We start from the raw sequence: 27,777 nt of genomic DNA, 5'->3' as shown, positions 1-27,777 counted from the left end.
AAACTTGGTTCTGTGTCTTGCAGGCCAGCAGTTGCCTCTGGCTAAGCCAGAAGACCCTCAAGTACCAAGCCCAGGCTCCTCAAACCTTGAACAAGGTAAGCCTGATCTTGTTGAGGGTCAAAGTGCTAAAACCTCTTCCAGATCTGACAAGCATGCTGCTGAGGTCTTGAAGGCAGCTGATGAGTCCATATCCAAAGTACTAGACTGGTTTCAAAGAAGTTCCAGTACTGATAGTACAGACACACTTTCGTTAATGACTCAAGGGAGGGAATCTGCAGAGGAAGTAGATGTGCCAAAGATAAAAGAAGATGATGAATCAAGCACAGATATGCTAAATTTGCATTCTTCTTTGTGTGAAAAAGAAGAGTGGACCAGCAAGGATGTTCAGGCCCATGAAAGAGTAAGCCCACCAGAGAAGTTCTCACTTGCAAAGAACTCAAGTCCAGGCAGTCAGCTGCTAGAGGAACAAAGACTTTGTAGTGAAATAAAAGTGAAAGGGGTTGTGGACTCTGGTGATGAAGGGGAGAGTATAATTGACAGACCAAGAACCTGTTTCCAGACCACTGACCAGGAATCTCACACCAGGACTTCTACAACAAACCAGCATGACACGTCTAAAAATGCACATCGAGAACCAAAGGCTTTTGAGGACAGTAAAATACAGCTGGGTTTGAAGAGTGTCGATTCTTCCATTAAAGTAATGGAAAGAAAAAATAGTCCAAAGGCATTTGTGGATGGGGAAGGAGGGGTTAAATCTTTTGTGGTCAAAGGAAACTTTGAGTATCAAGCTCAGATGCCTCTTAAAGAAGCCGAAGAAGAAAAAGAATCCAAATCTCTGAATGAGGGAACCAAGCCAGATGATACGGATCTGCTTCTCTTGCAGCAACAGGACTTGAAACAACCATCTCCAAGCAGGGATCAAAAAAGGGTCAAGGACATCTGGGCTTTCTGGGAAAGTGCAAGGACAACCCCAAAGCTTCCTGATCATGGACAACGGCTAAATGACAGCACCCCAGTTAGTGATGTGAAGCAAAGCAGTACAAAGAGAAGCAGCACAATGAAACCACTGGGGGGATCTTCAGGTTATGCCACAGCTGAATCTGACAACGAACAAGGCAAATATAGTTTGGTTACCTTCAGAAAAGTGCAGTTAAGTGATGATGACTCTGAAGCTACTGATAATGACAGTAAATTGTCTTTGGGAAAAACAGCACCAGGCCTTGTGGATAAATTCAAAGGGAGCCATGTTGACAAAACTAGCAAAATGCCTCCAAATAATATTAAATCTGCAAAACGGTTGGGTTCCAATAACTTGCCTTCAAGACGTAGTGCAGGATTTTCTTCCCAGGAGGATGGAGATTTACAAGCAATTGATCTGGAAAAAGAGTGGACTCCCTCTGCTCTGCAACAAAAGCACAAATTTGAGATTCATTCTTTAAAAGAAAAAACAGACGAAGAATCCAAAGCTCAGGGGCTCGACCCTTCACGTTTTCAAAGCCTGAGAAGCTTCTGGGATGTGGGAACTCGACCACAGAATGAGACAGAGGCAGCCAAGACAAAGAGAGTCATCCCAAGCAGTAATATTAGAATGGGAAGTTCTTGGAAAGATTCCAAGGAGTTAAAAGGAATCCCAGTAGGAATGGACCAAGTAGTTTTGGAAGGTGAGCAGCAGAATTGGATGATCCAAGAAGATAGAGAGAAGCAATCAAATGCAAAAATGTTATCCCAAAGAGAAGAAAGTAGGACGGTTCCAAAAGAAGTGGGACAGCCGTTTCTCTCTCCTACAACCCAATCTGTGCCAATGGAAAACTTGGAACTTGCCCTAACAGAAGACAACAGCTTGGAAAAGCCAGGTATGTCAAAGGTTGAGGGGAAAATGATGCTTCCAGTAGAAGAATATTTTGAAAAAACAGTAGCTCCATCAAGAATACAGCATGGTATGTTCAGCAATGGCTTGCAGAAAATGATGAAAGAAGCATATCGGGAATCCTTACCAGCTAACCTACCCTCTGACAAGAAAAGGGCTTCAAATGTGGAGGAACTAATTTATCACGGTCGCAGCAATCAGACTGCACAACATGGAGCCATTCCTGCAGACACAGGTAGAAATACTGAATTCTCAGCAAATGAGGTTGTAGAAACTGTAAACAGAACTCTGATTCTACCCAAATCTGATACTGATGCTTTTAATGCTACCTTGGGGCGGCTGCTGAAGGAAGCAAAACCCTCTTCCAGTCATCTTATAGTGAAAGATGCTTCTGAACAAGAAGTCTCTCCATCAGACAGGATGCGGTTTTTTAATAAGGTGATGGAGCGTAGCCATGATGTTTATCCCAGTGATCATAAAAAGAGTGGAGTGGTGTTTCAAGAAACGAGGCAAAAATATGTCTCTTCTGTAGATCAACCCATTGAATTTAAGCCTGGTTTAGGGAATCTGTCTAGGGAAACAGAGGACTCAAATTCAGTCCCTGGGGAAGCTTCTAAAGGTCAAATCTATCCAGATGATGATCCTGTTCAGAAAAGAGCCTTCCAGATTCCATCTCCATCACCAATACTATCTGATGCTCAACTTGCTGCTGATGGAAACAGAGCAAGATATCCTGGGAAAGAAGTTTCGGAGGTAGTGACAGAAACTAATGTTCCATCAAAAAGGGAATGCCATGATTTAAATGCCAAACTAGTAATTCTTCTGAAAGAATCTCCCAGAATGCCTTGCATTTCGCCCGCTAATGAAAAAATTATGAAAGCACCATTACCCAGTATTCCTGGAGAGGATCAGCAAAGGTCTTATAGGCAAGTGACCAAAAACTCAGCTCCTGCTTCCCCACAAATGGCTAATCTTCCAAGAGAGACCATCAGTGAGCAAACAAATGAGGTGGTGGAGACAGTGGTGAAAACAGTTAAGCCAAATTCATTGGAACATACTACATTCAAAAACAATTTAAGTAAACTACTGAAAGAGGACTACCAAGTGTTGTTCAAGGGTACTGAGATTCCTAAATCAATGCATCCTTCATTACAGGCTGATCAGAGTGAGTGTTCAGTTTTTCATAGAGATACTCCATCCCCTCAGGAAATTGATGAAATTGTGGAAAAAGAGAGAGCTCCGTCCAACTTCAGGTATGGTGATCTGAAAGCTAACTTGGAGAAACTGTTCAAGCCAGACTCCGAAATTGTGCTGTTCAGCCAGAAAAGCGCAGATGATAGCAATGAGGGGTGTGTAGGAACTGAGCCTAACAGGATTGTAGATTTGGCTTGCCAAGAGAAAATGAGTCCAGGTAAAGAAATTCATGAAACCGTAATCCGGAATGTTGCTCCATCCAAACTGAAGGGAAGCGAATTTAATTCTGGTTTACGGAAGTTACTTGAAGAAGCTTCCCAGGTACCGTCTGTTCAACTGGAGCCTTTGGATGCCACAATGAAGGAGAAGATGCAAACTAGTCCAGGTGTGGAGACAGCAGTGGTCCTTCCCCAAGAAGCAAATGAAATCGTAGTGAAATCTATTGCTCCAGCAAAAGATGCTGCTACATTCAAGTTCAGCTTAGGAAAGCTAATCAAAGAAAGCTCTGATGCTTCTTTGCAGCTATCCCAGGAAAGCCAGAAAGTGCTTAAGGACTCAGCATTTTTACTAGAAAAGAAAAGCCTGCCTGTAAATACCCCAGCACCAGTTGAGAGCGTGTCAAGTGGCTATCGTACTGAGGTTAAAATACCACTCAAGGGAAAGACTCTGAAACAAGATGAACAAGCTATGGAAATAGGAACTTTTCAGAAAACTTTGCAGGTGAAGCCAGCATCAACTGAAGCCCTGCTTTTGGGGGAAAAGGACAGTTCTCCCATTCTTGCCAGGGTAGATGCAAAAGAGAGTCAATATGAGAGAAAAGCAGAAGAGGTTTCTAGAGCAAGTACTTTTCTAGATGATGGCCATGAAGAAGTGAGTGTCGCATTTGGATCCCAGAAATCAAGCACCCCAATTGCAGAAAAGAAAAACACTTCTAAAATAAATGAAGCGGAGTTGCAGAGTGCCAGCTGTTCTGCTGCTGATGGCGTTGATGAGGAAGATGAAGATGCTAAGAGTTTTGGCTCAGATATTTCAGAAGAAAATCTTGGCTCTTTTGCAGGGATCCAAAGAAGTTCAGCATGTGAGCAGTTTTTGACTTCTTTTGTTGTTCTGGATCTTTTAAAAACAAAATCTAATCTGGTAAAAAAAAATTAGTTCTGTAAAATAGTTGGGTATTTCACTAAGTCTCTTTTGATACCTGGGGCACAGAGTTACCTTTTATACGTACACTGGAAGCACATGTCACTCTGTACTTAGATATGTTATCTATTTTCTCAGCAAGTCCCTATAACTATGAGTAGGCATTTTCCTCATGATGACAGGGTGACAAACAGACCAGTCCTATCCCCCTCACCAGCCTGCATGATGCAGTGGTGTCAATGGAGCACTCTCTGCATGCAGTAGTGGTGGTGGGGCAACCAGATGTCCCAGGAGAAGTCCCATAAGCCACCTGGCCACCAGTGGGTCTCCTCAGACCTATACCAGCTAGTTAACTGGCATAGGTCCAAGGAACCTCAGAGGGCAGGTCCAGGCTGAGAATGAGGGGTGGGATCCTGGCGTGCGTGCGTTGCTGCCACTGAGATCCACACCCTGAAGCCGCCGCCTGCCTGCCCTGCCCCCATTCTGATCCTTCCCCAAACCTCCCACGAGCTGCCCCCACCACCATTTTACCTGCCGTGATGCGGCCTGTGTGGGCCATCGATGCAGTGCATGAAAGAGCTGCGCCTTTTGCGGTGCTGCGCTGGGACTTAAGGCAGTGGATCATGAGATCCCCACCCACCCCAATTTATATAAATGAATACATTAGAGATGGAACGTATATGAATGAATGAAGGTCTTGCAATAGCTGCAGGCTGACAAAAGGCCTTGGACAAAGCAAGGCCAGCCTTTGCTGCCGCTGCATCCCAGATGTGAAACAGCAAGCAGTGGAGGGAGCCCTCGTCCCACAGCTCTCACGAGAGGTTAAACAGTTGGCCGTCACTCTGAGAGCAGTTGCATCAGGCCAGCGCGGGCTCCAGAGAGGGCCAGAGGCTCAATGGAGTCTAGGGGCTCCCTGAGGGCCGGATTGGGAGTCCTCGAGGGCCACAAGTGGCTCCAGGGCTGGGGTTTGGGCACCCCTGCTCAAGACAGTGCTGCCCATATTTTGGCAGAGAAAGGCAGTCAGTAATGCTGAAGGATCCTTCACTTCAACTGGTGATGCATCAAATATGGCTGTTTAAATTTTTTTTTTTTCAAGCCATCTTGCTGTGCCCCTACTAAGCATACCATCTTAGAACTGCTGCTTCAAGGAAAAATCAGCATTATAGGGGAGTAGATAGAAGTGTGTTTGAATACATTTTTATAAATAACAAATTTTTAGCTTCTTTGCAGCTGGTGGCAGAATACGGTTCTCGCCATTTACATTCTCTGGACCCAAAATATGACACCAACTCTTTTTCATTTCTTGCCAAAACTGGCTGGGTAGAAGGGCACTCCCTCTTTTAACCAGTGTGAAAATTATTTACCTTCTAGGTAAAGCTTGCTTAAGTCACATGTTTATGCTTTGTGCAGTATTCATGTCTTTTGTCTTGAAACAGGTTCGGAAGAAGAACCAAACCCTGTTCTGGAGGCTTTGAAAAGGAGTTCAAATAGGCAAACCCCTTCCAAAAGTCTAGAGGACATACCATCAGCCACATCAAGTGAGCAATAAATCTGTCTGCCATCTTCCACATCCCTGAAGGTTTTTCCCAGAATGCTTTTCCATCCACCCATCACTGTCAAGAAATAGTTTAAAGTTGCTTTTGGAAGAATTAAGCATCTAGAACTATGTTTTTAAAAAATGCATCTGATGCTTGCATATTTGATATCTGAAGAAACAATGAGTTAGTTGGAGATTGGTATGTGGAACTCCTCACCACAGGATGTGGTGATGGCGTCTGGCCTGGACGCCTTTAAAAGGGGATTGGACAAGTTTCTGGAGGAAAAATCCATTATGGGTTACAAACCATGATGTGCATGTGCAACCTCCTGATTTTAGAAATGGGCTATGTCAGAATGCCAGAATCCCGGTGCAAGGGAGGGCACCGGGATGCAGGTCTCTTGTTATCTGGTGTGCTCCCTGGGGCATTTGGTGGGCCACTGTGAGATACAGGAAGCTGCACTAGATGGGCCTATGGCCTGATCCAGTGGGGCTGTTCTTATGTTCTTATGTTGAGTTATTCCAGAGATTAGTGGCATTGCAAAGGACTCTGAAATATACTCTCCTAGCATCTTGCAAGTCCCAGGCCCCAGTGGAATGCCCCATGCTTTCAGCGCCAACATCTCATTTTTCCTGATTTCGTGGCTCCTGATTTCAGAAGTAGACTACCTTGGAATGCCAGATGCAGGGGAGGGCACCAGGACGCAGGTTGTGTCTTGCTGTCTTTTGAGCTCCCAGAAGCATTTGGTGGGCCACTGTGAGATACAGGAAGCTGGACTAGATGGGCTTTTGACCTGATCCCGTGGGGCTCTTCTTACGTTTATTTCAGTTACCTTGGATGGAGTGAAGCTGGTGGTGAAGCCCACATTAACTACTGATGGACACAAAATGGCTCTCTGTAGTGATTTGTGTGTGTTCCTGCTTTTGTAGTGTTCCAAGGGTACCACGGGCACACCACCCAAAGGAATAGCTATGTTAGTTTGTGAGCCTGGTGGAAGAACTCTGACTTGGTTGGGTGCTTTTGCATGCCCCAAAGGGTCACGTGAATTGGCTCTTTCCTGAGCCAATCTTGAGCAAATATTGAGTAATCTTGATTTTGGGTGCAGACAGAGAAGGCCAGAGAGAGAAATGAAGGTGTGATCTCTTCCATCTCCCTAGAGGCATCTAATGAATCCCTTCCCCATAGCTGATCTCCTGGATAGAGGTATTTCTAACACTGTCACCATTTTCCCCCTTGCACAGATAAAGGAAAGGTCAACCTTCCAAAGGAAGACTTAATGCTTAGTGCTGAAGATGGTAACTATTTTATTTGTGCTTGCATGACCATAGCCATCTGCTTCAATGTTTAATTCTCAGCAGTAAAAGTCTTTTCTATTTTCTGTTGTGGTTGGTACTTGCTAGAGTTTTAGGTAGATGGATGTTGCATGAAGCGAGGAAGGAGCATGGTGTACACTTAGCCATTTCCTAAATTAAAACCCAAATTTTGGGTATGTGGTCTTTCTCAAAAGTGCTGTTGAAGCTAGCTCAAATTAAGTGTTGATGGGAATGAAACTAGGCCAGCAGTCTGGAAAATCCCCTTCTTTCAAGTGTCTTCTCTCCATCTCAGCACTTGGAGGTCTCTTGGAACTTGTGGTCCTCTGTTGCAATATGTGTACTATATTATGACAGAACTATATCATGACAGAAAAAAGTTTGCAGAGTTTCTTGGGAACTTTAAACCTGACAATGTTCGAAGCAGTTGGTCATAGGTGAATATCCTGGAACATCACAAGCCTGATGCTTCTATAACTGTGGCACCTCTAATAGCTGCACAATTGAGTATGATAGTGGGTGCCTTTTTAATGTTGCCATTTTGACCAGGTCAGGACGCAGATCAGACAAATGAAAATGTCCCAGGAGGTGAGAAGTAAGACCCTCCCTGCATGGTGGCTAAAACTTTCTGTGGCTTCACACTTTTTAAAAATATTGACTAACAAGTAGCGAGTTTGGAGTCTGTTCTTGTTCTGCTAATGGTTTGTATCTCATGAAAGTACTTCTAACTTCGTACTGTCAACAGCTTGTGTGCACATTTACCCTGAAGTGCGAATCCGTCTGCTGTTTGCAACTTAAGCTGAGATTCATAGATTTGCTGTGGGATTTTAGAAGTTACAGATGTGGAAACATTTTAGGGAAGACCCTTCTGTGTTTCTTGAAGTAATTCTTGAACTTGATAGAAAGCATGGCAGAAGCCAGTGAGGAGGAAGGAGTGACAAGACCTTGAAATGCCCTTTTCGTACCGGACTGGAAATACTATATAACAGTTGTTATGATAGGACTAAAGAGCAGAAGGAGGTCCCCTATATTGCCAGGACTAGGCAATGCCAGAACCCCCACATAGTTGCACAAACGCATATGGGGATCTCTCTCTGTGAACACTTCATCTGTTGGTGTCATCTACTGGCTATGCCTTCTCAGCAAACAGGATTCAGTGCATTATGGTTATTCCCCTGTGGGAAAGAATGGCAGTCACGCCACTTCTATGACTGTTGCGTCTTTTCTAGAATGTAAATCTGTGGACAAGGACTGTAATAAGCTTTGTGCAATGTCCAGTTAAGTCTAGGCACTAAATATAATTTTCATTAGCACTTTAACTGTACACTGAGAATCCACTACTGTAGATTTCCTAAGAACAGAATATCTGAAGTACAATATCTGGAGAGGTAGTGTAGTATAGTGGAATCGGTGTTGAACCTAGACGAGGGAATACCGGATTTATGTCATCGCTTGATAATGAAGCTAACTAGGAGCCTTCACACATTACTCAGATCAAACTCACTAGAGGCGGAACTACTCATTATGTTGCACATGTCATAGCATGTCCCTATGTGTACATGCATACTAAACTTAAATAGCAGCTGGGCTTGTATGTGATCAGGATTGGAATTGCAGGGGAACGGGGGATTTAACCCTTTGCCCCCACTGCAGTCCTGATACAGGTGGCAGTGCTGCACATCCACATGTTTAAGTTAAACATGCATCTTCGGCCTCAAGTTGTCAGTTTCTGGCTGGATAGAGCATTGCTTCACCCCAAGGAAGGAAACTGCTTGTAGACTCTTGCATCCTCTTCTGTGCTTTTGAATATTATGGGCTGGACCACATTTCACAAATACCTAAGCCGTACCCATATTGGGAATAGTAGTAATAATAACTTGAATGCATTTCCTCATGGGGGGGGGGGGGAGAGAAGAGGCTTTCCCCTTTGTAGGACATCTTGAAACATGGAACGAGGATGCACAGGTCATTCAAGCTCCTGCAGCTTCTTTGTCGCATGTCCTGTAGCTCATAGTAAGTGCATCTTGCATGTTGAAGTCTTCTTATGCATGTAACTGTATTTTGGAAAGCACATCAGGACTTTTTTTTTTATTCTGTACCGCAACCTAAACACAAATTGCTGCTCTTTAGTTTCCACAGCACCTTCTTTCCCTGATAACCAGTTCTCACATCCAGAAAAAGTCAAGCAGATGAGCAAATCGGTGCCAGCGTTTCTACAGGATGAGGCAAGTTCCTGCTTCAAATTTCTCAAGTCTTGGTTGCTTACTTTCAGGAGCACAGATTGGCTCAGGAGGAAAGGTGTGATGTAGGAACTTTTCCAGACATTCTTGTTCCTGAGGGGCAGGACTGACACACAAAGACTTATGTTTTTGACCTATTGAACTTATGCAGGTTAATCTGGGTGGGTGAGAAGGATAGGTGTAGGGTATCCTATCAAGATGGGAGGTCAGGACTTTGTGAATTACTGGTCAATCCTAGTCCTGTGAATCTATAGCTTGTTGGTGCCTACTGATAACAAAAGAGGCATCATCAGTGGTCTCTGCAAGAAGTTCTTTGTGGGTTGATCTGTGCACATAACAATTAAAGGTGATTGTTTTGGGTTTCGAGGAGTTCTTCCTATAAGAAGAGAGAAAACTAAATCTGGGGTAAGCTGGTTGGAAATGCTCTGGAGGATGCAGAATTGTTTTTTCATGAAATCTGCTGATCTCCATAGCGAATTCTACAGTCTGAAATTGGAACCTGGGACAGCTGCTAGACCTTTTGTATGCATGTAGAATCTTTCAGCACACCTCTGGATATTAACGTCCTCCCCAAGTTATGGAAGTCCTGGCTAGGCATGTGCGGTAGGCCGCTTCCTCTCACTCATACAGTTATCTAATTTCAAATGTAAAGGCATAAATAGCTTTGGGTCATAGTATGGATTCTGAAGGAGTCGCTTACTTAGTCTCTGTACCAACCCTCAGAAGCAATCCATGTTGTATATGTGGGTAAAAAAGGCACTTTATGTAAATGTATTTGCATATTCATGACCTGTGGGAGGGGAGAAGGCTAGGGTGGCCCCAAAGTGCTAAAGTTCGTTATTATTATTTACAAAAACTGATAAAATGCTCTCACTCACCTGATGTGTTTCAAGCAAAGTGCTCTTCAGAGATGAGCTAAGATGCAATTAAAACAATTTTTAATCATTTATAGAAAAGTGGCTTCACAAAAGTGCTAGCCATACTTTCCCTCCCACAGCCCCTCTTTTATTGCTTATATTCATGACCAAATTAATATAGTAAGATGTGGATTAGGTGCTCCCAAGCAGATCTTGGAAGTGTAGTTAAAATAGTACCATAACATAGTCATATCTTAATGTCTATCTGTTTTTTTTTCCTTTTTTACCATGAGCCTGTTATTTTGAACTAGTGCACTTCTGTAAATCTTTGTGATGGCAGAGTGAAATTATAAGTACAGTGGTGCTTCGCATAACGAATGCCTCGCACACCGAAAAACTCGCAGAACGAAAGCGTTTTGCGATTTTTGGTGACTCGCACAACAAATTTTTATGACCCGTACTTCGCAAGACGAATTTTTTTTGTTTGTTTTGGTTTGTTTTAAGGGGGGGATCTTCATGCCAGTTTATGCTCACGTTCACCCTAAGGAAGGGGGAGGATAGTCATGCCAGTTTATGCTCACGTTCACCCTAAGGAAGGATGATGAGTTCTTGGGGCTTCCTCGCGCAGCAGCGGGTCAGTCAGCATCCGTCCCTCCCTCTCACACACACACTTACGCTCTCTTCAGCACCCCTCACTCACTCACTCACTCACTCACAGGGCCAGGCTCCTGTGTGCCTGTCAGGGGTTGCACGTTCTTGCTCCTGCCCGTTTTTGTGCCCCCCACAAGCCTGGAACATCACAGCCTCTCTCCCCCCAAGCCTGGAGCATTGCAGCCTCTCTCCCCCCCCCCCCGCAAGCCTGGAGCATCACAACTTCTCTGCAACACAAATACTTTCCCCCCTCTCTCACACACACAGGCTGCCCCCTTCTCTTACACACACAGATGCTCTGCCCCTCCACCTCACACAGCAGGGAAAGGGTGCCTTCACTCACCTCATCCAGCATCTGAATGTAAGCCCCCCCCCAGCAACCTGCCATCGCAGCCTCCCCGCAAGCCTGATCCCATTCATCCTAATAAGGGGGGATCTTCATGCCAGTTTATGATCCCGTTCACCCTAATAAGGGGGGATCTTCATGTCAGTTTATGTAAGTAAGTCCCATTGTGCTTGCTCCCAGGAAAGTGTGCACAGGATTACAGCCTTCAAACTCCCCACTCAGCATCCCCCCCCCATCGCTCATTCACCCTCTCACTGCCCCATTTCCTTCACGTTTCCCTCCATGATCACGGCAAAAGCAAGCAATTCAGTGCAGCTGCTCTGTCCTCCGCCCCAGCTTAGAGCACAATCCTGTGCGTGTCTCCTCAGAAGTAAGTCCCATTGTGCTTCCTTGTTTCCCTCCATGATCACGGCAAAAGCAAGCAATTCAGTGCAGCTGCTCTGTCCTCCTCCCCAGCTTAGAGCACAATCCTGTGTGTGTCTCCTCAGAAGTAAGTCCCATTGTGCTTGCTCCCAGGAAAGTGTGCACAGGATTACAGCCTTCAAGCTCCCCACTCAGCATCCCCCCCCCGTTTTTGAAATCCTCAGTACAGTATGTATGCCTTTAAAGAGCACTTAATAAACACTTTGTAAACCAAATTTGACTTTGTTCTGACTTTTCTTGCCCATAGGAACGCATTAATTAAATTTCAATGCATTCCTATGGGAAAACGCGCTTTGCAAAACGAAAAACTTGCATAACGAAAGGACTCGCGGAACGAATTAATTTCGTTATGCGAGGCACCACTGTACTTAGTAAAGAATCTGGAATTTGGGTGTACAGTGAAGCAGTCTTGTGACTGCTTGCCCTGTACCCATGATAAAATTCACCCAGCCTCCTTTTTGATATGAGTATTAATTCATAGTTGACCCACAACCAGTCAAGAAAAGACGACTGGGAAAAGATGGCAATAGCTGTGTACCTTCAAGTAGTTGAACCAAAACTGATTTTTCCCTAGTTCTGGCCTCTGCTACTTTCCCTTGTAATTGCTGCAATCACTGCAACAAAATCTAAGCTTTGTTTCTAATTCATTTTCTTAAACAACTTTAAAAAGTCTCTTAACAGTAACCTGAATTAATGAATACGCTATTGAAATCAAAACTGTGAACCAATGACCCAATCATCCCCTCTTAATCAAATAATTGTTGCTAATATAAAATAAATGGCAAAAGGTAATAATGGAGTGAGTAAGGTATTGAAACCAGGGATGTGTTTCAGGGCTACTGGATGCTAATGATCACTGGACAGAAAATTCTATCCCAAGGGAAAAATACACTAAACCAAAACTTAAAAAGTGTGGGAGATAGCTCTCTAAAAACCTCAAGGGAAAATGATGATGGTTTGCTGAATTTAATGTAAGGTAGGAAGCTTTCCCTAATGTTCAGCCTAAATCTACCCTTTCTAGGACATGAAACACACAGACATTTATGTGTTATCCTTGTAGCGGTTTTGCCACTCTTAGAAAATAGTCAAAAATAGAGCTGGTTTATGTTATGGTCCTTGAGATGTCCTGAAATGCAAGAGTAAGCCTTGTGCTTGAGTACTCAGTGAACCAGTCAGAAAATCAACACCCCAGTTACTTATTCAGGCCACTGCAATAGTGTTGAGGAGGAAGACAAGGCTGCGTGGATTGATAGACTGGTGATTCTCAAACTGGTAGTCTCAACCCATCAGCCAGGGAAGCACTCGTCCTTGGCCCCTTTAGGGGCTGGTGCGGGGATAGCAGTGATGCAGTTCCCAGGATCGCACCACTGCCGGGCACAGAAGGGTTTTTTTTAAATTATCTAAGTGAGTGTCGGCCTCTGGGGGTGCGTGCACCACCGCAGGGCTCCCTAAGCCTCTAAAACGCTAAAAATTGCAGTTGGAACCCACTTCTGGTTTGTGATCACGATTGCAATTCTTGGCTTTTTAGTTCTTAGTTCTGATAGTAATTTTTAGCTTTTTAGGTGCTGGAGAGTCTTGCGGAAGTGTCCATAGGGCTCACTGGAGGGCCCTTGGAGGTCAGCGCTCACTTCAGCAAGTTTAAAAAAAAACAAACCCCTTCTGTCCCCAGCAGTAGCATGATCCTGGGGATTGCATCACGGCCATCACCCCACCCCTACAAAGACTTACTGCGGTCCCAAAGTCTGATTAGGACTTTGGGAACCACTGGAATAGGCAAATATGTCCACATCATGAGGCACAACCCATCACAGGCAGAACTTGGGCATCAGGGGACAGTGTATTTCACCAACTAGTTTGCATAGAATGGAAAAGCACGGTCTGTGTAACTTTGGATTCCACATCTGAAAGGCTACAGAGACTAGGCGGGGGGGGGGGGAGTTCATCTGAGGAAAAAGCCCCTCCGAGGAGAGCACAGAACTCCAGGGATTCTTATTCAAAATCAAGATCACCTATATTCCCTCTAAGGTGTCTGTGCTGGTGCACAAATTCTTTTGGTAGCATGGCTTCGTGATTGCATTGCAACACCATCTCTGGACGCTTGGCAATGGTGTCATCCGTCATCACCAGACTTTTGGGTTGCTGTGTTCTGTGCTACTTGGAGCTCAGCTTGCAGCTGCATGGGGAACACCGGACACAACAAGCCACTGAATTAGCCCTGGACATGGAGTAGGCAGGCAAGAGTCAAATGTACCTCCTGTATTAAAAATCCAAAAGAATAGGGGATTAAACAAAAGAGGGGAAGCAGTAGTACACACAGGCTGATGGAAAATGTCTGAATTATGCTGGATGGAGACAGCAATAACTTGATCAGATCAGGTACAGTAACTAGTGTTGCCCAGCAGGTGGAGCTGGGGTCTTACTCAAGAACAAAGCACACAGAAACCCCAAGGCATTGCTTTTCCTAAAGGTTATGAGGTTTCCAAACTGGCTTGGAATCAGCAAGGGCAAACAAATCCTGAATTCCTGAAATGTCTAGCTCTAAAAACAGTCCTGATTGCTAGCAACTTACATTGCCCCAGGAATCCTCTGCCCCTGCAGAGGAGTTGCTGGAGAGTTACTGGGTTTCACAGCAGACCAGGCAGCAAACATCCTGGTGCTTGGCCTTAAGTAGCTTGATGATGTCATCAGGTTACCTGGTTGGAGCTATGGAACCCACCTGCCCAATCCTTCCCACCCGTTTGCCTAAACAGAAGTTATGGATTGGCTGCCCAATCCATAAACACATGCCAAGCTCTAGGAAGGCTAGCTGCTCAAGACAAGGAGGAATGATTCAAATCCACAAATGCCCGTGGCTGGTTATTAAAGACATTTTGACAAAGGGCTGCTGCAGGAAGATGTCTCAGTAGCTTTTAGTGCTGAACCAACATAGAAATTTGTGGGGGCTTAGAAGTGTCCAAAAATAAAGGAAAAATCGGCAACAAATCAGGGGAAAATGGTATTCATCATGATGTATTTTATGTTTATTCTAGTCCAGTATACCCCCAAAGATAAAAATTATATTTGTTTTATAACTCAATTTTCTTTCCCCCCCTAATTTCTAGGCATGATGTTGCTTTTTTAGCACAATAAAAATTTGGAAAATGTTAAAGGATTCTGTTTAAAAGAATGTAATACTGATCTTACTTTTATAAGCAGCTTGTTCTGTTTATGTGGGCCCAGAAGAAGCAAAATGCATGGGGTTCTCTGGAGTGCATGCGATGCTGCCAGGCTAATGACTTGCAGTGACACTGAGGCAGCTGTCCCAGGATGCAATTAAAACAGATCACATGTTTGTGCTGAAGATTTAAGCAGTGGCAGCAGTGCCATAGCTAGAGGGGGTGCAAAGCGCTAAGTTTTGCGGGACCCCGTGGCATGCAAGTGGCCCCTCCCCCTTGGAGCCATTCCGGATGGGGGGAGCAAAACGGAGGCATCGCTCTCCATTTTGCTCCCACCGCCCGACATGGCTCCAAGGGTGCAGGGCCACTTGCATGCTGCGGTGAGTCGCCCTGCAAAACTTAGCGCTTTGCACCCCCTCTAGCTACACCACTGAGGCAGTACTGGAAGCAGTGGGTTAAATGCAAGCCAGATCCTTGCACGCCACACCACGCATGCAACTTAAAAGACTTGTGTTAACGGTTTGCCCAGCTGTACAGCTTTCCAGACTTCAGAAGCTTTTGCAAAGCTGCTTCTCGAAACGGTGCCGCGTGGCAGTTATTTGCTGACCGCTTTGTGAACACCTCCACAGACTTTTTCCCCTCTCTCTCTCTTTGTGTAATATCTTGTAGAGTGACAGAGAGACAGATTCAGCATCAGACAGCAGTTACCCACTTGGCAGAATCAAGAAGAGCCCCAGTTCGCTAACCAATCTTAGTGGCTCTTCTGGCTTGGCGTCCTTGTCGTCTGTATGTAAACAAAAGCTTAACAGCCTCTGTTCATGTGCTTTCCTCCACCTGTAATCCCTGCAGTAGCAGCAGAGTCCATGTTTTGTGTTGTAATGCTTTATGCCATTACAAATGCCTGTTTACCTAATAATATCCTTTTTTTTTTTTTTTTTTGCATTTTTGGTGTTAAAAAAAATAAGCTTACTAATCCCCTATCTGAATTAACCTCTTATTCCATCTCTCTTCCATCTAACTTTTTGTGTAACAGTGCTAGATGCTATTGTTCCAAAGCATTGTTTCCTGGGAGGTACTACAGGCCTCTTTACGGATTATGCTGCGATGTCCAGGACCAGCCCCTGGGCTCCCACTGCTGCCGAGTGAGGTTGCAGTTCCTCCCAGAAGGACCTGTGCTTTATGGCAACAGTTTGGTTCATTGGGGCAATGAAGCCAGCCTCAGCTGAAAATCAAGAGGGCAATATGTGACTGGGAGGCACAATCCCTTTGTCCAGGTGATGAGGTTGTTGCCATCTCAGAAAGCTCAGATGACCTGTGAGATGGGAGGGGGGGGGAAAGGGTCTACTACAGAGCAGTTCAGCAGGACCACAAAGGAATCTTCTATAGCTTTTTGGGAGCCTGGAGAGAGCCTGGAGCAGGAGCAGTGGCATAACTATGGAGGGGCTTGTGATACGGTCAGTACTGCAGTGCCACAAAGTGCCATGTAAGTGGCCCCTCCCATTTGCCATCAGAGAACATAAGAACAGCTGAAGCCCTCCTCCTTAAACTGTTTTGTATATATCTTCACCAATGGAAGGGGTGGTGATGGCTGTGAGTACTGGCGTCAGAGGGTATGTGCCCTTTTCTCTTGCTTTCCAGCTCCCCTGCACCCATCCTCTGATGGGACAATGGGAGCTACCACTGCCACTGGTTCTGAGGGTTTTAGTAGTCACTCCAGCAAATTGGGCCCACCTGCTTAAGCCACACCCTCAGTACAGGTGGTAGTGGTAGAGCCCAGTGCACCATCAGGGGTGCTGTGGGGTGGGGGGGACAGCAGTGATCATAAGAACATAAGAACAGCCCCACTGGATCAGGCCATAGGCCCATCTAGTCCAGCTTCCTGTATCTCACAGCCGCCCATCAAATGCCCCAAGGAGCACACCAGATAACAAGAGACCTGCAAGACTTCCTGGGAATTGTAGTTAAGAACATAAGAACAGCCCCACTGGATCAGGCCATAGGCCCATCTAGTCCAGCTTCCTGTATCTCACAGCAGCCCACCAAATGCCCCAAGGAGCACACCAGATAACAAGAGACCTGCAAGGCTTCCTGGGAATTGTAGTTAAGAACATAAGAACAGCCCCACTGGATCAGGCCATAGGCCCACCTAGTCCAGCTTCCTGTATCTCACAGCCGCCCACCAAATGCCCCAAGGAGCACACCAGATAACAAGAGACCTGCAAGGCTTCCTGAGAATTGTAGTTAAGAACATAAGAACAGCCCCACTGGATCAGGCCATAGGCCCATCTAGTCCAGCTTCCTGTATCTCACAGCAGCCCACCAAATGCCCCAAGGAGCACACCAGATAACAAGAGACCTGCATCCTGGTGCCCTCCCTTGCATCTGGCCTTCAGCCATAGCCCATTTCTAAAATCAGGGGTCTGCGCATACACATCATGGCTTGTACCCCGTAATGGATTTTTCCTCCAGAAACTTGTTCAATCCCTGTTTAAAGGCGTCCAGGCCAGATGCCGTCACCACATCCTGTGGCAAGGAGTTCCACAAACCAACCACACACTGTGTAAACAATGCACAGGTGCACTATTGCTGACTGGAATGGCTCCAATGGTGATCAGGAGGTGCCACTTACATGGAATACTGTGGCACTTCAGTACTTACCATACCATGCATTGCAATGCCTGCAGTAGGTACCGTGCCACCCCTCCTGTAGCTATGCCACTGGGTAAGACTGAGCAGGAGAATAGAAGACCCTGCAACCGCTTTCTCCTCTAAAAGTGAGTCTTTTAAGAGAGGCAACTGGAGCCACAAGCAACCCCCACCCTGCCTCAATCATTCACCCTTTAGTTTGCCACTGAAGTTAGTTAGGAAGGCACAGCCAATTCTGACTCTCTAAAGAGCACACGGTTTGGACATTGCACCAAATCTGGAACGGAAACAATGCTTTGAAGCACAAATCATAGTTTGTAGTGTGATAAGTGACAAACCACAGTTACCGCTATCATTCCGCCTTCAGAAGCTGTTTCTTTATGAAGACAGGTATGAATTTCATAAAGCGGTCTCATGACCTCTTGAATCCTATTATGGAATGCTTTTCCTGTCCAGTTCTTCATTCGAGGCCATCCAGGCAAAGAACAGCATAATTCAGGGGTAAAATTTTAGGATTTCAACTATGGTCCCCACAAAGGCGATCTCAGCCATGAACTTGCTAAGTTGACATGGGTTGGCTGTTGGGATTCTTGGTTAAAAAGCCAGGCTTCTAGTATGGGAAAAATAGTGATCTCCCTTATAGCATTGTTGATGTTAAATGAAGTGAGTGTTGGAAAGCACTAATTATTAATTACGTTACTATCATGTAATGATGGTAAGGTTATTATTTCATAATTTAACTGATCTGAGCACAAATTTCTAAGTATAGTAGTTTAGTACTAAGTAGTACTAAGTATAGTAGTAGTAGCACAGATAGGAAATAGATAGGAAAACATGTTAGCAGATCCAGGAAGCAATGAAGCAGAGAAAGTATTTGTGGGATTCATCCTATAAAGGATGAATAAAGGACTGATGCACTCTCTTGCATGTATACTATTAATAATTTTTCCCCTTACTGCATGCTTGCTTTTAAAACATTTAATTAGATATAAATTATATCTTGTACTCGGTGAACGCTTTAGAGGGGCTTGCAATTGTTCTTTATTGCCTCTGCACAGATTATTTTCTGTCCTAAATGTGTACTTCCCATTTAAAAAACAAAGCAAAATGCCTTATGTTCCTCACTGAGAAACTATCAAGAATCTTAAAAGCTTTTCTACTCCGTGACATCTGCAGGTGAGCACGAGTGTGATGAGTATCTACAGTGGAGATTTTGGCAATGTGGATGTGAAGGGGAATGTCCAGTTTGCCATTGACTATGTGGAGCAGCTGAAGGAACTCCATATTTTTATTGCCCAGTGCAAGGACTTGGCTATTGGAGATGTAAAAAAGCAACGCTCAGATCCGTAAGTGCAGCGGGGGTGCGGGGCATTTGCAGTGCCAGGAACCGGTGTTTCAGGCTAAATCACCTTTCCCTACAATTGTGTGGAGGGTGGCTGGGAATAAATTAACTGATGACTCAAAGATTACTTGATGACATAATTTAGAGATGATCTCAAGAAGTTTCCAACTCTTGTCACTTGATCAGTTGAATGCAAGATTTTTTTTAAGCGGTTTTATTCTAGCTTAGTGTTTAGGAAATAGAGGAGCTGGGGTTCTGTAGACAGAAAGGAGGAATATATTTATAAGTATGTTCCAAGAACCCTGCATTCATGTTTGATGATTGTTTCAATTAACCCATCTGGAGCAGTTTCAGCATGTATATGCTTTTAACAATGATAGTAAATGGGACTTACTCCTGGGTAAGTGTGGCTAGGATTGCAACCTAGGATTGTTAAAAATTTTCCTGCTTGATGATGTCACTTCTGGTCATGACATCACATCTGGTGGGTCCTGACAGATTCTCATTCTAAAAAGTGGGTCCTGGTGCTAAAAGTTTGAGAACCACTGCTATGGAGACTTACAAGAAGTATTTGTAATCTGCTATTGGATCAACCTGAAGTTCCATGTTCATACTTTCCCTTACCAAATTGCTTGTTTAACTTTCTTAGGTATGTGAAATGCTACCTGCTACCAGAGAAATACAAACTGGGCAAAAGAAAAACATCAGTGAAGAAGAAAACATTGAATCCAGTCTTTAATGAGATATTACGGGTAACTTGTGTAATGGAACAATGCAACATCTATTGAGGAATAGGAAAACCCCAGTTCTCTTTTGTATCCTAATTGAACTGTCTTACCAAAAATAAAAGGAAGGTTCTCTTTTGCATTGGGCAATAACACCAGAGATGAGCCATTCAGGTTTGGCCATTATTTACCAATATTTAATTTTAGCATGTAGTTGTTTAGAGTGACAAATGAGTGCCAGGAAGAATGAAAATTGGAGAATTTACTGGCCTCTTTAGGTGAATTGTCCTGCCTGTGTGAGCACCAAGAAATGCATGTTGAAAGAACACCAGGAAAGTGATTTCCAGTTTACAGTGAAATGCTCAGTTGTGACAGTGGAAAGAGGCAGATCCTTCATTCAGAAATTATTCAGGGAGGGACTGAGATTAGAACAGGAGACAACTATTTGGAATGCTCTGTACACTTTTGGTTGTCCCATCTCAAAGAGGAGGCCATTGCATTGCAAAATGTACAGGAATTGATCACTAAGAGCAAGACTAGGCGTGTTGTGGGAGTTCTGTGACTGGAATGCACAGCATCTTTTTAAAAAAGCAGACTTGGAAGTGGGCAATTTGGATTGGGACTTTTTTTTTGGGGGGGGGGAGAAACCTTGATCTCCTATGTTATTTCTTTGACTTACATCTCACCCTCCTTCTAGCCACAGAGGGGGAAACTTATGGGTACAATTTTCCCTTTGTAGTTATATAGCACCTTCAGAGGGGCAGTCTGCATCAGGACCATGGGGTTAGAGTCTTATCCCCACCCCTCTCCCATCACTCAGTCCCAATCCCAATTCTTTGGAAAAGAAAAAGATGTTTGATGTTCCAGTCGTAGAGCCTCATATGTCATGTCTAGTTTAGTCCCCAAACACAATACCTTTCCTATGAGAAACCTTCTTCATTTATAGTACTCTAGATTCCTTCGGTGAAACAATACTGTTTGAATTAAAGTAGATTTCAGTTTTATAGTGTTTGTCTCATCATGTATTTAAGTTTGTTTTCTTTGCAGTATAAAATTGACAAGACACTCTTGGTGTACCAGAGGCTGAATGTCTCTGTATGGCACAATGATATTTTTGGACGCAACAGCTTCTTGGGAGAAGTGGAGCTTGACCTGGGATCCTGGGATTGGGATGACAGGCAGAACAAACAGATGAACTGGTATCCACTGAAGCCAAGGGTGAGTCGATGGCTTTTGATTCATAAAGAAGGATTTGAGCCAAATGTTCCCTTTCCTCTCCGCAGTGTTAGCACTTCACAAAGGTACTGAAGATTTTTGCTTTCATATTGCTATTGAGCTTTGCACAATGTGGAGAATTTGATCAAAAAAGATTTTAATTGACCATTCAGCCTTTTAAAACTCTATTTAATTGAACAGCTGAGTTAAAAACAACAACATATTTTTCACATAAGTACTTAGAAGTCCATAAGTAGCAAGTGCTCAATCCTCTTAACTCTCTCAGAAGGGAAATACCCCTTCTGAGGTGGTGCCTGCTGTAACATATGCGTTTGTCATCTAAAAATGAAATACTTATTTTTCTTCAGGGATATTTTTCCACATCAAAATGTATGTAGATTTGATAGATTAATTGTATGACTTTTAATCAATTTTAAGGTTTCTTTAATGAAGTGTTAGCCCTAGCTTTTACCAGTTTCTAGTACACTTAAGACAATGCACTAATGAGAGAAGTTACAAAAATGGGGATTGTTGCATACAACAGATTCTCAGTGGCTTTTATTTTTTGTTTTGTTTTCCCAAATGGTCAGACCCCACTAGATGCTCTTGAACTAGAGAACAGAGGGGAGATGAAGCTCGCTCTACAGTATGTCCCAGTGCCTCTTGGGAGTAAGTAAGCTGTTGCTTTACGCTACGTAATTGTGTTCTTTGAGGTACTTGTATTATATAACAGAAAACTGAGATGTTTGAAAAGAGAAAATGTGGTATCATGTTTCTGATCTTTTTTTTGTCTGTTTGAAAGGCAAAAAGACACCTGCCACTGGAGAAGTCCACATTTGGGTGAAGCAATGCAATGACCTTCCAATCATCAGGGGCAATAGGCTTAACTCTTTTGTTAAATGGTAAGAACAGGCAATTGACAGGACTAAGACCCCATGCGTAAGTCAATTGCTGAGTGGCTATCTCCTGGAACAGAGCTACATGTTCCCAATGTGAAGCTCTTTGTATGAGGCAGCTCCCTGGATGGTGTAACAATTTTAGAGCTTCTCTCTTTTTAAAGAGGCTGAAAGGGAACATCGCTGTGATGGAGTATAAAAGGGAGCCACTTTCTACAAGTGGTTTCCAATGTGTAACAATACCCTTGTGGTTCAATTTCAAGCATTAACCAGGCCCCCAGTGTAATATATGCTGCCTCATATTTTGTAGCTTCCATGTACAGATTGCAAGCTGGGGAGACAACATTTTATAGTGCACTGCTATTGTTCTATGCCAGTGTTTTCTGAACGTTTTAGATGGTGGCTCCCTTGATGTACTGGGTCACTGGCTGTGGCTCTCCATTAGGGGCTACAATCCTATACTTCGTACAGGACTGTTGGTTTTTCACAAGGATTCCACAGCTCCCCTTGCTGCTTTCTATGACTCCCTGGGGAGCCACAGCTCACAGTTTTGGAACCACTCTTCTATGTCTCTTCTTACAATCTGCTTAGCTACACATACTTTATTGTTTCTCCAGCTTTAAAATTGTGGTGTTTAGAAGTAAATACACATGAAGAACATCATCCATAGGGTAATTATTTTACTTTTCTGCCCCAGGAACTTCTGCCTCAGAACTTCCTTCCAAGAAAGCAGATTTAACCACAACTGTGACTAGCTTATACAGCCAGTCTTCATGTGGTCCGACACATTCTTCCCTATTCCTAGGTTGTACCTGCTTTGCCATTGTCATGTATAGTACTGATGCAAGCTTTAGTATCTCAGGTTTTCTCCGTTGTTTTTCTTTCTTTTGTCTGCAGTACCATTCTTCCAGATACAAGCAGAAAAAGCTGCCAGAAAACAAGAGCTGTAGCAAAAACAACAAATCCGGTGTTCAACCATACCATGGTCTATGATGGCTTTAGGCCTGAAGATCTGAAAGAAGCTTGTGTAGAACTTACTGTCTGGGACCACAACAAGCTTGTCAATCGCTTTCTGGGAGGCCTCAGGATAGGACTTGGAATAGGTATTACTTCTATGTAAATGGGACATTTATTTCACAAAGAATCAAGAAGACCTGATGGATTTCAAACAAGCATTGTATTTCTTTTGTGCATCAAAAGGAATGAATATATATATATATATATATATATATATATATATATATATATATATATATATATATATATATATATAGCACATTTTTTAAAGCTTTTCTACAAAATTGTTCAATATGTTGTTCACATTTTGCATACTACAAGTGAGATTTCAGTGACAGCAGTGTAGTATCTCTGTAAGTGTTGAAATGTAAATGCAGTCCTTAGGGTTTATGCTTTGCCCATGTCTGGGGTTGGCCTCATGGCTGTCTGCTACTCACAGCTTGCTGTTTATGAATAAAATCAGCATACAAGTGCAGCTTACAAAAAAAAAAAACCAAGAAAATAAAAAGCATTAAAAGCATGAAGCATTAAAAAAGTGGTAACACAACTTATAAGAGTAAATAATGGAATAGGATGGTTCAGAGGAGGAGGTTAGGTCATAACTTCTTAACAACTTGTGAACTTCTGTTGAAAAGAGGTATATAAATACTGTTAATAAAACCAATAACAAGAATGTGCTTATAAATACTCTACAGCTGCAACCCATACATAATTTTTACAACTTAGGACTGAATCCTATCCAACTTTCCAACACTGATGCAGCCGTACCAACAGTGTTTACACTGCATCCTGTAGTGGGAATGCATGGAGACCTCGTGGAGGTCTTCTCAAGGTGAAGGAACTTTTGTTCCCTTACTTTGGGGCTGCATTGAGGCCACACTGATGCAGTAAAGTTGGATAGGATTGGGCCCTTAATGTCCAAGAGAACTATTACATTTTCCCTGCTTACAGAATTCTGCATTTTGCTCAAAAAAAGTCTGTTCTGTAATTCTAGGAAGACATTGATACATTGTGTGCTGAAAGTAGGAAACCAGTTCAGATCTATTTTGCACGGATGATAGTTTCAATGGGTGCCTTCAGCTGTGCTCTCCTTTCTACACATCCACTATTAAGTCAGCTGTCTGCTGTTAGTGGTAGTAAGTGCTATAGATCTGCCTGTAGGAACCTTTCTTGATGAGAGCTTTTTAAGCATTTCATCACTGATTTAATTTCTAAACCTTCCGAAAGACCCCATTAGTTCGTCTTCCTCCCTTCCTTTCAGTGGCATCTGCGGCTAATAAGCCTTAGAAAGGCGGTTTTCAGTAAAACTGGAAGTCCCTTTTTAAGACCTCTGGCAGACCTTCTAAGGCCTTTTGAGGCTTGGGGACCACACACTGCTTCCTGGGGGCTCAGATGGCCTCTGAAAAGCACCCCCCTGACACCTCCCACAAGGCATGGTACCTGGGGCAATTGTCGCCCTCGCCTCCCTAGCTATACCACTGTTTGTATTCTTTGTCTGTCCCTTACATAAACCTGGAGTGCTTGGAACCCCCTTTATGGACAAGGCATGTGTTGAAGCCCCCTTTGAACACTAAAGCCTCACCTTTCCATGTTGTGGAGTAACTGATGTGATCAGTCAATGAGGCCTCCTTCTGCTCCATTGTTAACATTTTGTATCCTGCTTTTTCCTTGAGCTTAAAGCTCCCTTAAAGCTTTTATATCTGACACGTTTGCCTATTTTACTGCTAATGTGCTGGCCAAAAAGGAATGAGGTGACTAGAGACAGAGACCATAAAGATCAAAGGAATAAGTGCAGCGTGCAAGTAATAGGCTGCAGTAATGCAAACTGAAGATGGCTGAGTTGAGATTTAAACCTTTGTGCTCTTAAGAGATTTGTATATCATTTTGCTGTGCAGTGACAGATGCAGGGCTGCTAATTGTGTCTCTTTAAACATTGCTTTAGGTAAAAGCTATGGTACTGCAGTAGACTGGATGGACTCTACATTAGATGAAATCAGCTTATGGGAGAGGATGATCAACTCGCCAAACAAATGGGTGGAAGACACGCTGCCACTCAGGATGCTCACGATAGCAAAAATGGCAAAATAGGATGATGCTTTGGTTGCTCACATCCAGATTTTATGCCCTGCTGGCATCTGAGGCAAGAAAAGAGCTGGCTAAAGATTCAGAGACAACCTGGGACAAGATTCTTCATGTGTAACTCCAACAGACAGCATCTGTGTTTGCAATACGGTTTTATACTTTTTTTTTTTTTTTGCTAAATGCTCCCTTTTTATCATGCACATTGATTTCTGCCTGTCTGCAGGCATAGTTTCTTAAGTTAAACACCTAAAGCTTTATTAAAGATTAATTAAAAATAAAATGTATTTAAAATATTGTGTAAAATTGTCTTTTGTGGCCATTTTGAATACTGAAAAATCCCTGTTGATCACTAAATAAGTGAAATGCGTAAACACTTTCTCTATTTTTTTCCATTGTTGCTCAGTTTACTCGTGTAACCAAAAAGGGCTGTTATGTTTTAAGGGGAATTATTATATTACCCTTTTGGAAACTTCAGGATCGCAGGCTGGATAACAAAACAGCGTAAAGCAGAGATAATCCCTTGTAGCTTAAAGAGGAGACTGAGAGAAAGATAACTTTCAATCAACGATTATATTTTTATTACAAAAAACACACAGGTAAACATAATGCACTTGGAAAATGGTAAGTATATGTTTCTTGGTTCCTAGTACTTGGATCCTGTGTACCTAGCTTTATGGTGGTTGCATGTGCCGTGTATTTGGTGCATCCGAGAAGGAATCAGAAAAGGATAGGTTGTAGGGGAGGATTTTAGGGGTCCCTGGTCTGCATAACCCAGTTGCTAACTAAGATGGGGAGAGAGGGGGAGAAAAGGGGGGGAAGCAGGGAAAAGGTTCCAGACGCAAGATATAGTTACCTGTCCTGAGGTGCAGTTGGATAGGAGGGGGGAAGAGTCCTGTGGAGGACCTGTGCCTTGGAAGGCAGCCAGAGAGAGAGCGCACATGGCAGCCTTTCTCTTTTAAGGGTTTTTGCTGACCTGAAATGACCCGGATGTGTCCTAGAGCTGTCCTAGATGCGCATGCTCAGTATACACAGTGGGACACATGGAGTATGTAAAACAGTGGAAGGGTCCAGAAATCAGCTATCAGCAAAGGCTGGTTTTCTGGGAGAGGGGGTAGCTGGCTGTTTGAGTACGGTACTTAAGAGTGATTAAGCTACAACAATAGAACAATAGACTTCTTCCTCCGGAGGTGCATGCTGACTTGTTTTGCTTACATGGTGAATGGATCAGGAGACACTTTGCATAGAAACAATGCAATGCATACATTGACCTGCAAGGAATTGGGGGTTGTGTAATTCATGTGCTTGTGGCTTGACCAAGGCCTTTGGAAACTTGTGCTGGGGGAGATGTGGCCTGCATGATGTTTTTGAAACATAACCAGATATAAAAATCACAACTTAAAAGGAAAAAGGGGATTTTCACGTAACACTTGGGTCAGTGCCTGGATGGACCTGGCATCGTTCTATAAGTCATGACTATGCATTTATAAAGCTGGATTCAATTGACTGCTGCATGGAATGCCATTGACTTTGACAAGTTTTCTAATGTCTGAGTTGGTGAAATCCTTAATAATTGCAAACCTGTGGGATGGTACATGCAGAGACATAACTAGAAACTGTGGTGCCTGGGGCAGTAGTGATGTCACAACATCACATCATATTATGACATCACCTCTGGGTTCTCAGAGGAGGCAACAGCTGCTTCATGCCCCCATTCCTTCTCCTGTGGAAGCTCCCCTTTGAAGCACGCCCTTAAAGGGGTGCCTCCACAGGTGAAGGAACAGGGAGTTTGAAACCACCAGCATCTCCTCCTCCAGGGGACACCTAAAAGTGACTGCCTTGTGCCCCTCCATTTGCATAGCCCCTAGAGAAGGTGCCCCTCAGGCTCTGCCCTAGTTATGCCTCTGGGTACATGTTAATACATGTTAATGGGCACATGACAAGGGGTGGGATTAAGACACAATCCTAACCCACTTTCCAATACCAACATAAGGGCAATGCAGCTCCAAGGCAAGGGAATAAAGATTCCCTTACTTTGAGGAGGCCTCCATGAGTGACACCCAACTGCAGAATGCAGCACATGTTCCATTGGCACTGCTGGGCCACTGTTGGAAAGTTGGTTAGGATTTGGGCCTTAATCTTTTTATGTGTGTTAAGGTGGACAGATACCCTGACAGACATGACACCAAAATCAGTCACCCTGCTCTTGCTCTCTCCCTACATCTTTATGATGTTTGGCATTCTATTCAGGGCATCTCATGACACTGTCATGCTGCAAGTGGGACAGCCATTGTTTCTCTTGATTGGCTGGTGGGATGGGTGGGGAGGGGCTTGATAGGGACATGGTAATCTCAGACACTGCCTGATGTGGCCATCATCTCTGCCATAGCATGCTGTAATGTTTTTTTTTAAGTCCCTTACCATGCTCCTTGTGCAGTTTCCTCAAACCTGGAAGCGTGGGACTTCTGGTTTTATTTAAAGGGACTGCAGAAAAATAGAAACTCATTCATATGGTACCTGTAAATAAAACCATTAGTCCCACGCTTCTGGGTATGAGAGAACCATATGAGGAGCTCAGAAAGGAGGCAGTTAAACTGTTTCTTGCTCAAGTGAGCAAGAAGCGAATCAATTTGGTTTGCATCTGTGGTGGGCTAAATGGAGGTGGCAGCAGACTTGGGGTGAAGGGCACCCCAAATCTGGCAGCCCTTTACAGTCCACTGCTGATGGAAGCCACATCAAATTGCCTCATGATTGGGCTACTCCATGGTTTGCAGTATGATTACAGAATTTTGGAAATGGAGACATGGGGCTAATGTTTTGGGGGCAGCTCTACTTCTGCTATAACATCTAATTCCAGTCTTGGATACCTTTCTGCTGCATTAGTCATCAGGATCAAAAAGCTCTGAGGTGGTTCTCCTTTTTAGCAGATAAACTTTCTGACTTGTAAAGGTAGGGGTGTGTGTGTGTGGATACAGAGTGGGAGAGAGAGCACATCTTTTGTTGACAATCTTGAGATGGCAGATTTTTCTTTCCCATGGAAATAATGAGATCAACACTAGTCTTGGCTTGGATGCCCACAGGTTCTCATGGCCAGCAACAATCCAGTATATCCAGGTGGGAAGACCATGGTTGCATTAAA

At 43.7% G+C, this 27,777-nt stretch overlaps 1 protein-coding gene across 1 annotated transcript in view; it reads left to right on the top strand.

Moving 5' to 3' along the window:
• Positions 1 to 24,888, top strand: part of SYTL2 (synaptotagmin like 2) — an 85,415-nt gene extending 60,527 nt beyond the window's left edge. The window contains exons 8-20 of the mRNA XM_066619490.1: positions 24 to 4,139; positions 5,635 to 5,736; positions 6,978 to 7,031; positions 7,596 to 7,634; positions 9,177 to 9,271; positions 15,388 to 15,504; positions 18,541 to 18,710; positions 19,356 to 19,458; positions 20,479 to 20,649; positions 21,237 to 21,315; positions 21,449 to 21,548; positions 22,440 to 22,645; positions 24,502 to 24,888. Of these exons, the coding sequence (XP_066475587.1) occupies positions 24 to 4,139; positions 5,635 to 5,736; positions 6,978 to 7,031; positions 7,596 to 7,634; positions 9,177 to 9,271; positions 15,388 to 15,504; positions 18,541 to 18,710; positions 19,356 to 19,458; positions 20,479 to 20,649; positions 21,237 to 21,315; positions 21,449 to 21,548; positions 22,440 to 22,645; positions 24,502 to 24,647 (5,498 nt within the window). The 3' untranslated portion in view covers positions 24,648 to 24,888. The remainder of the gene's footprint in view (positions 1 to 23; positions 4,140 to 5,634; positions 5,737 to 6,977; positions 7,032 to 7,595; positions 7,635 to 9,176; positions 9,272 to 15,387; positions 15,505 to 18,540; positions 18,711 to 19,355; positions 19,459 to 20,478; positions 20,650 to 21,236; positions 21,316 to 21,448; positions 21,549 to 22,439; positions 22,646 to 24,501) is intronic.
• Positions 24,889 to 27,777: the final 2,889 nt, after the last annotated feature.

Source organism: Tiliqua scincoides, chromosome 3 (genome assembly GCF_035046505.1).
Source record: "Tiliqua scincoides isolate rTilSci1 chromosome 3, rTilSci1.hap2, whole genome shotgun sequence".
NCBI classification, from domain to species: domain Eukaryota; kingdom Metazoa; phylum Chordata; class Lepidosauria; order Squamata; family Scincidae; genus Tiliqua; species Tiliqua scincoides.
The sequence above is the reverse complement of the archived record's forward strand: the minus strand, read 5'-3'. Positions and strand labels throughout refer to the sequence as shown.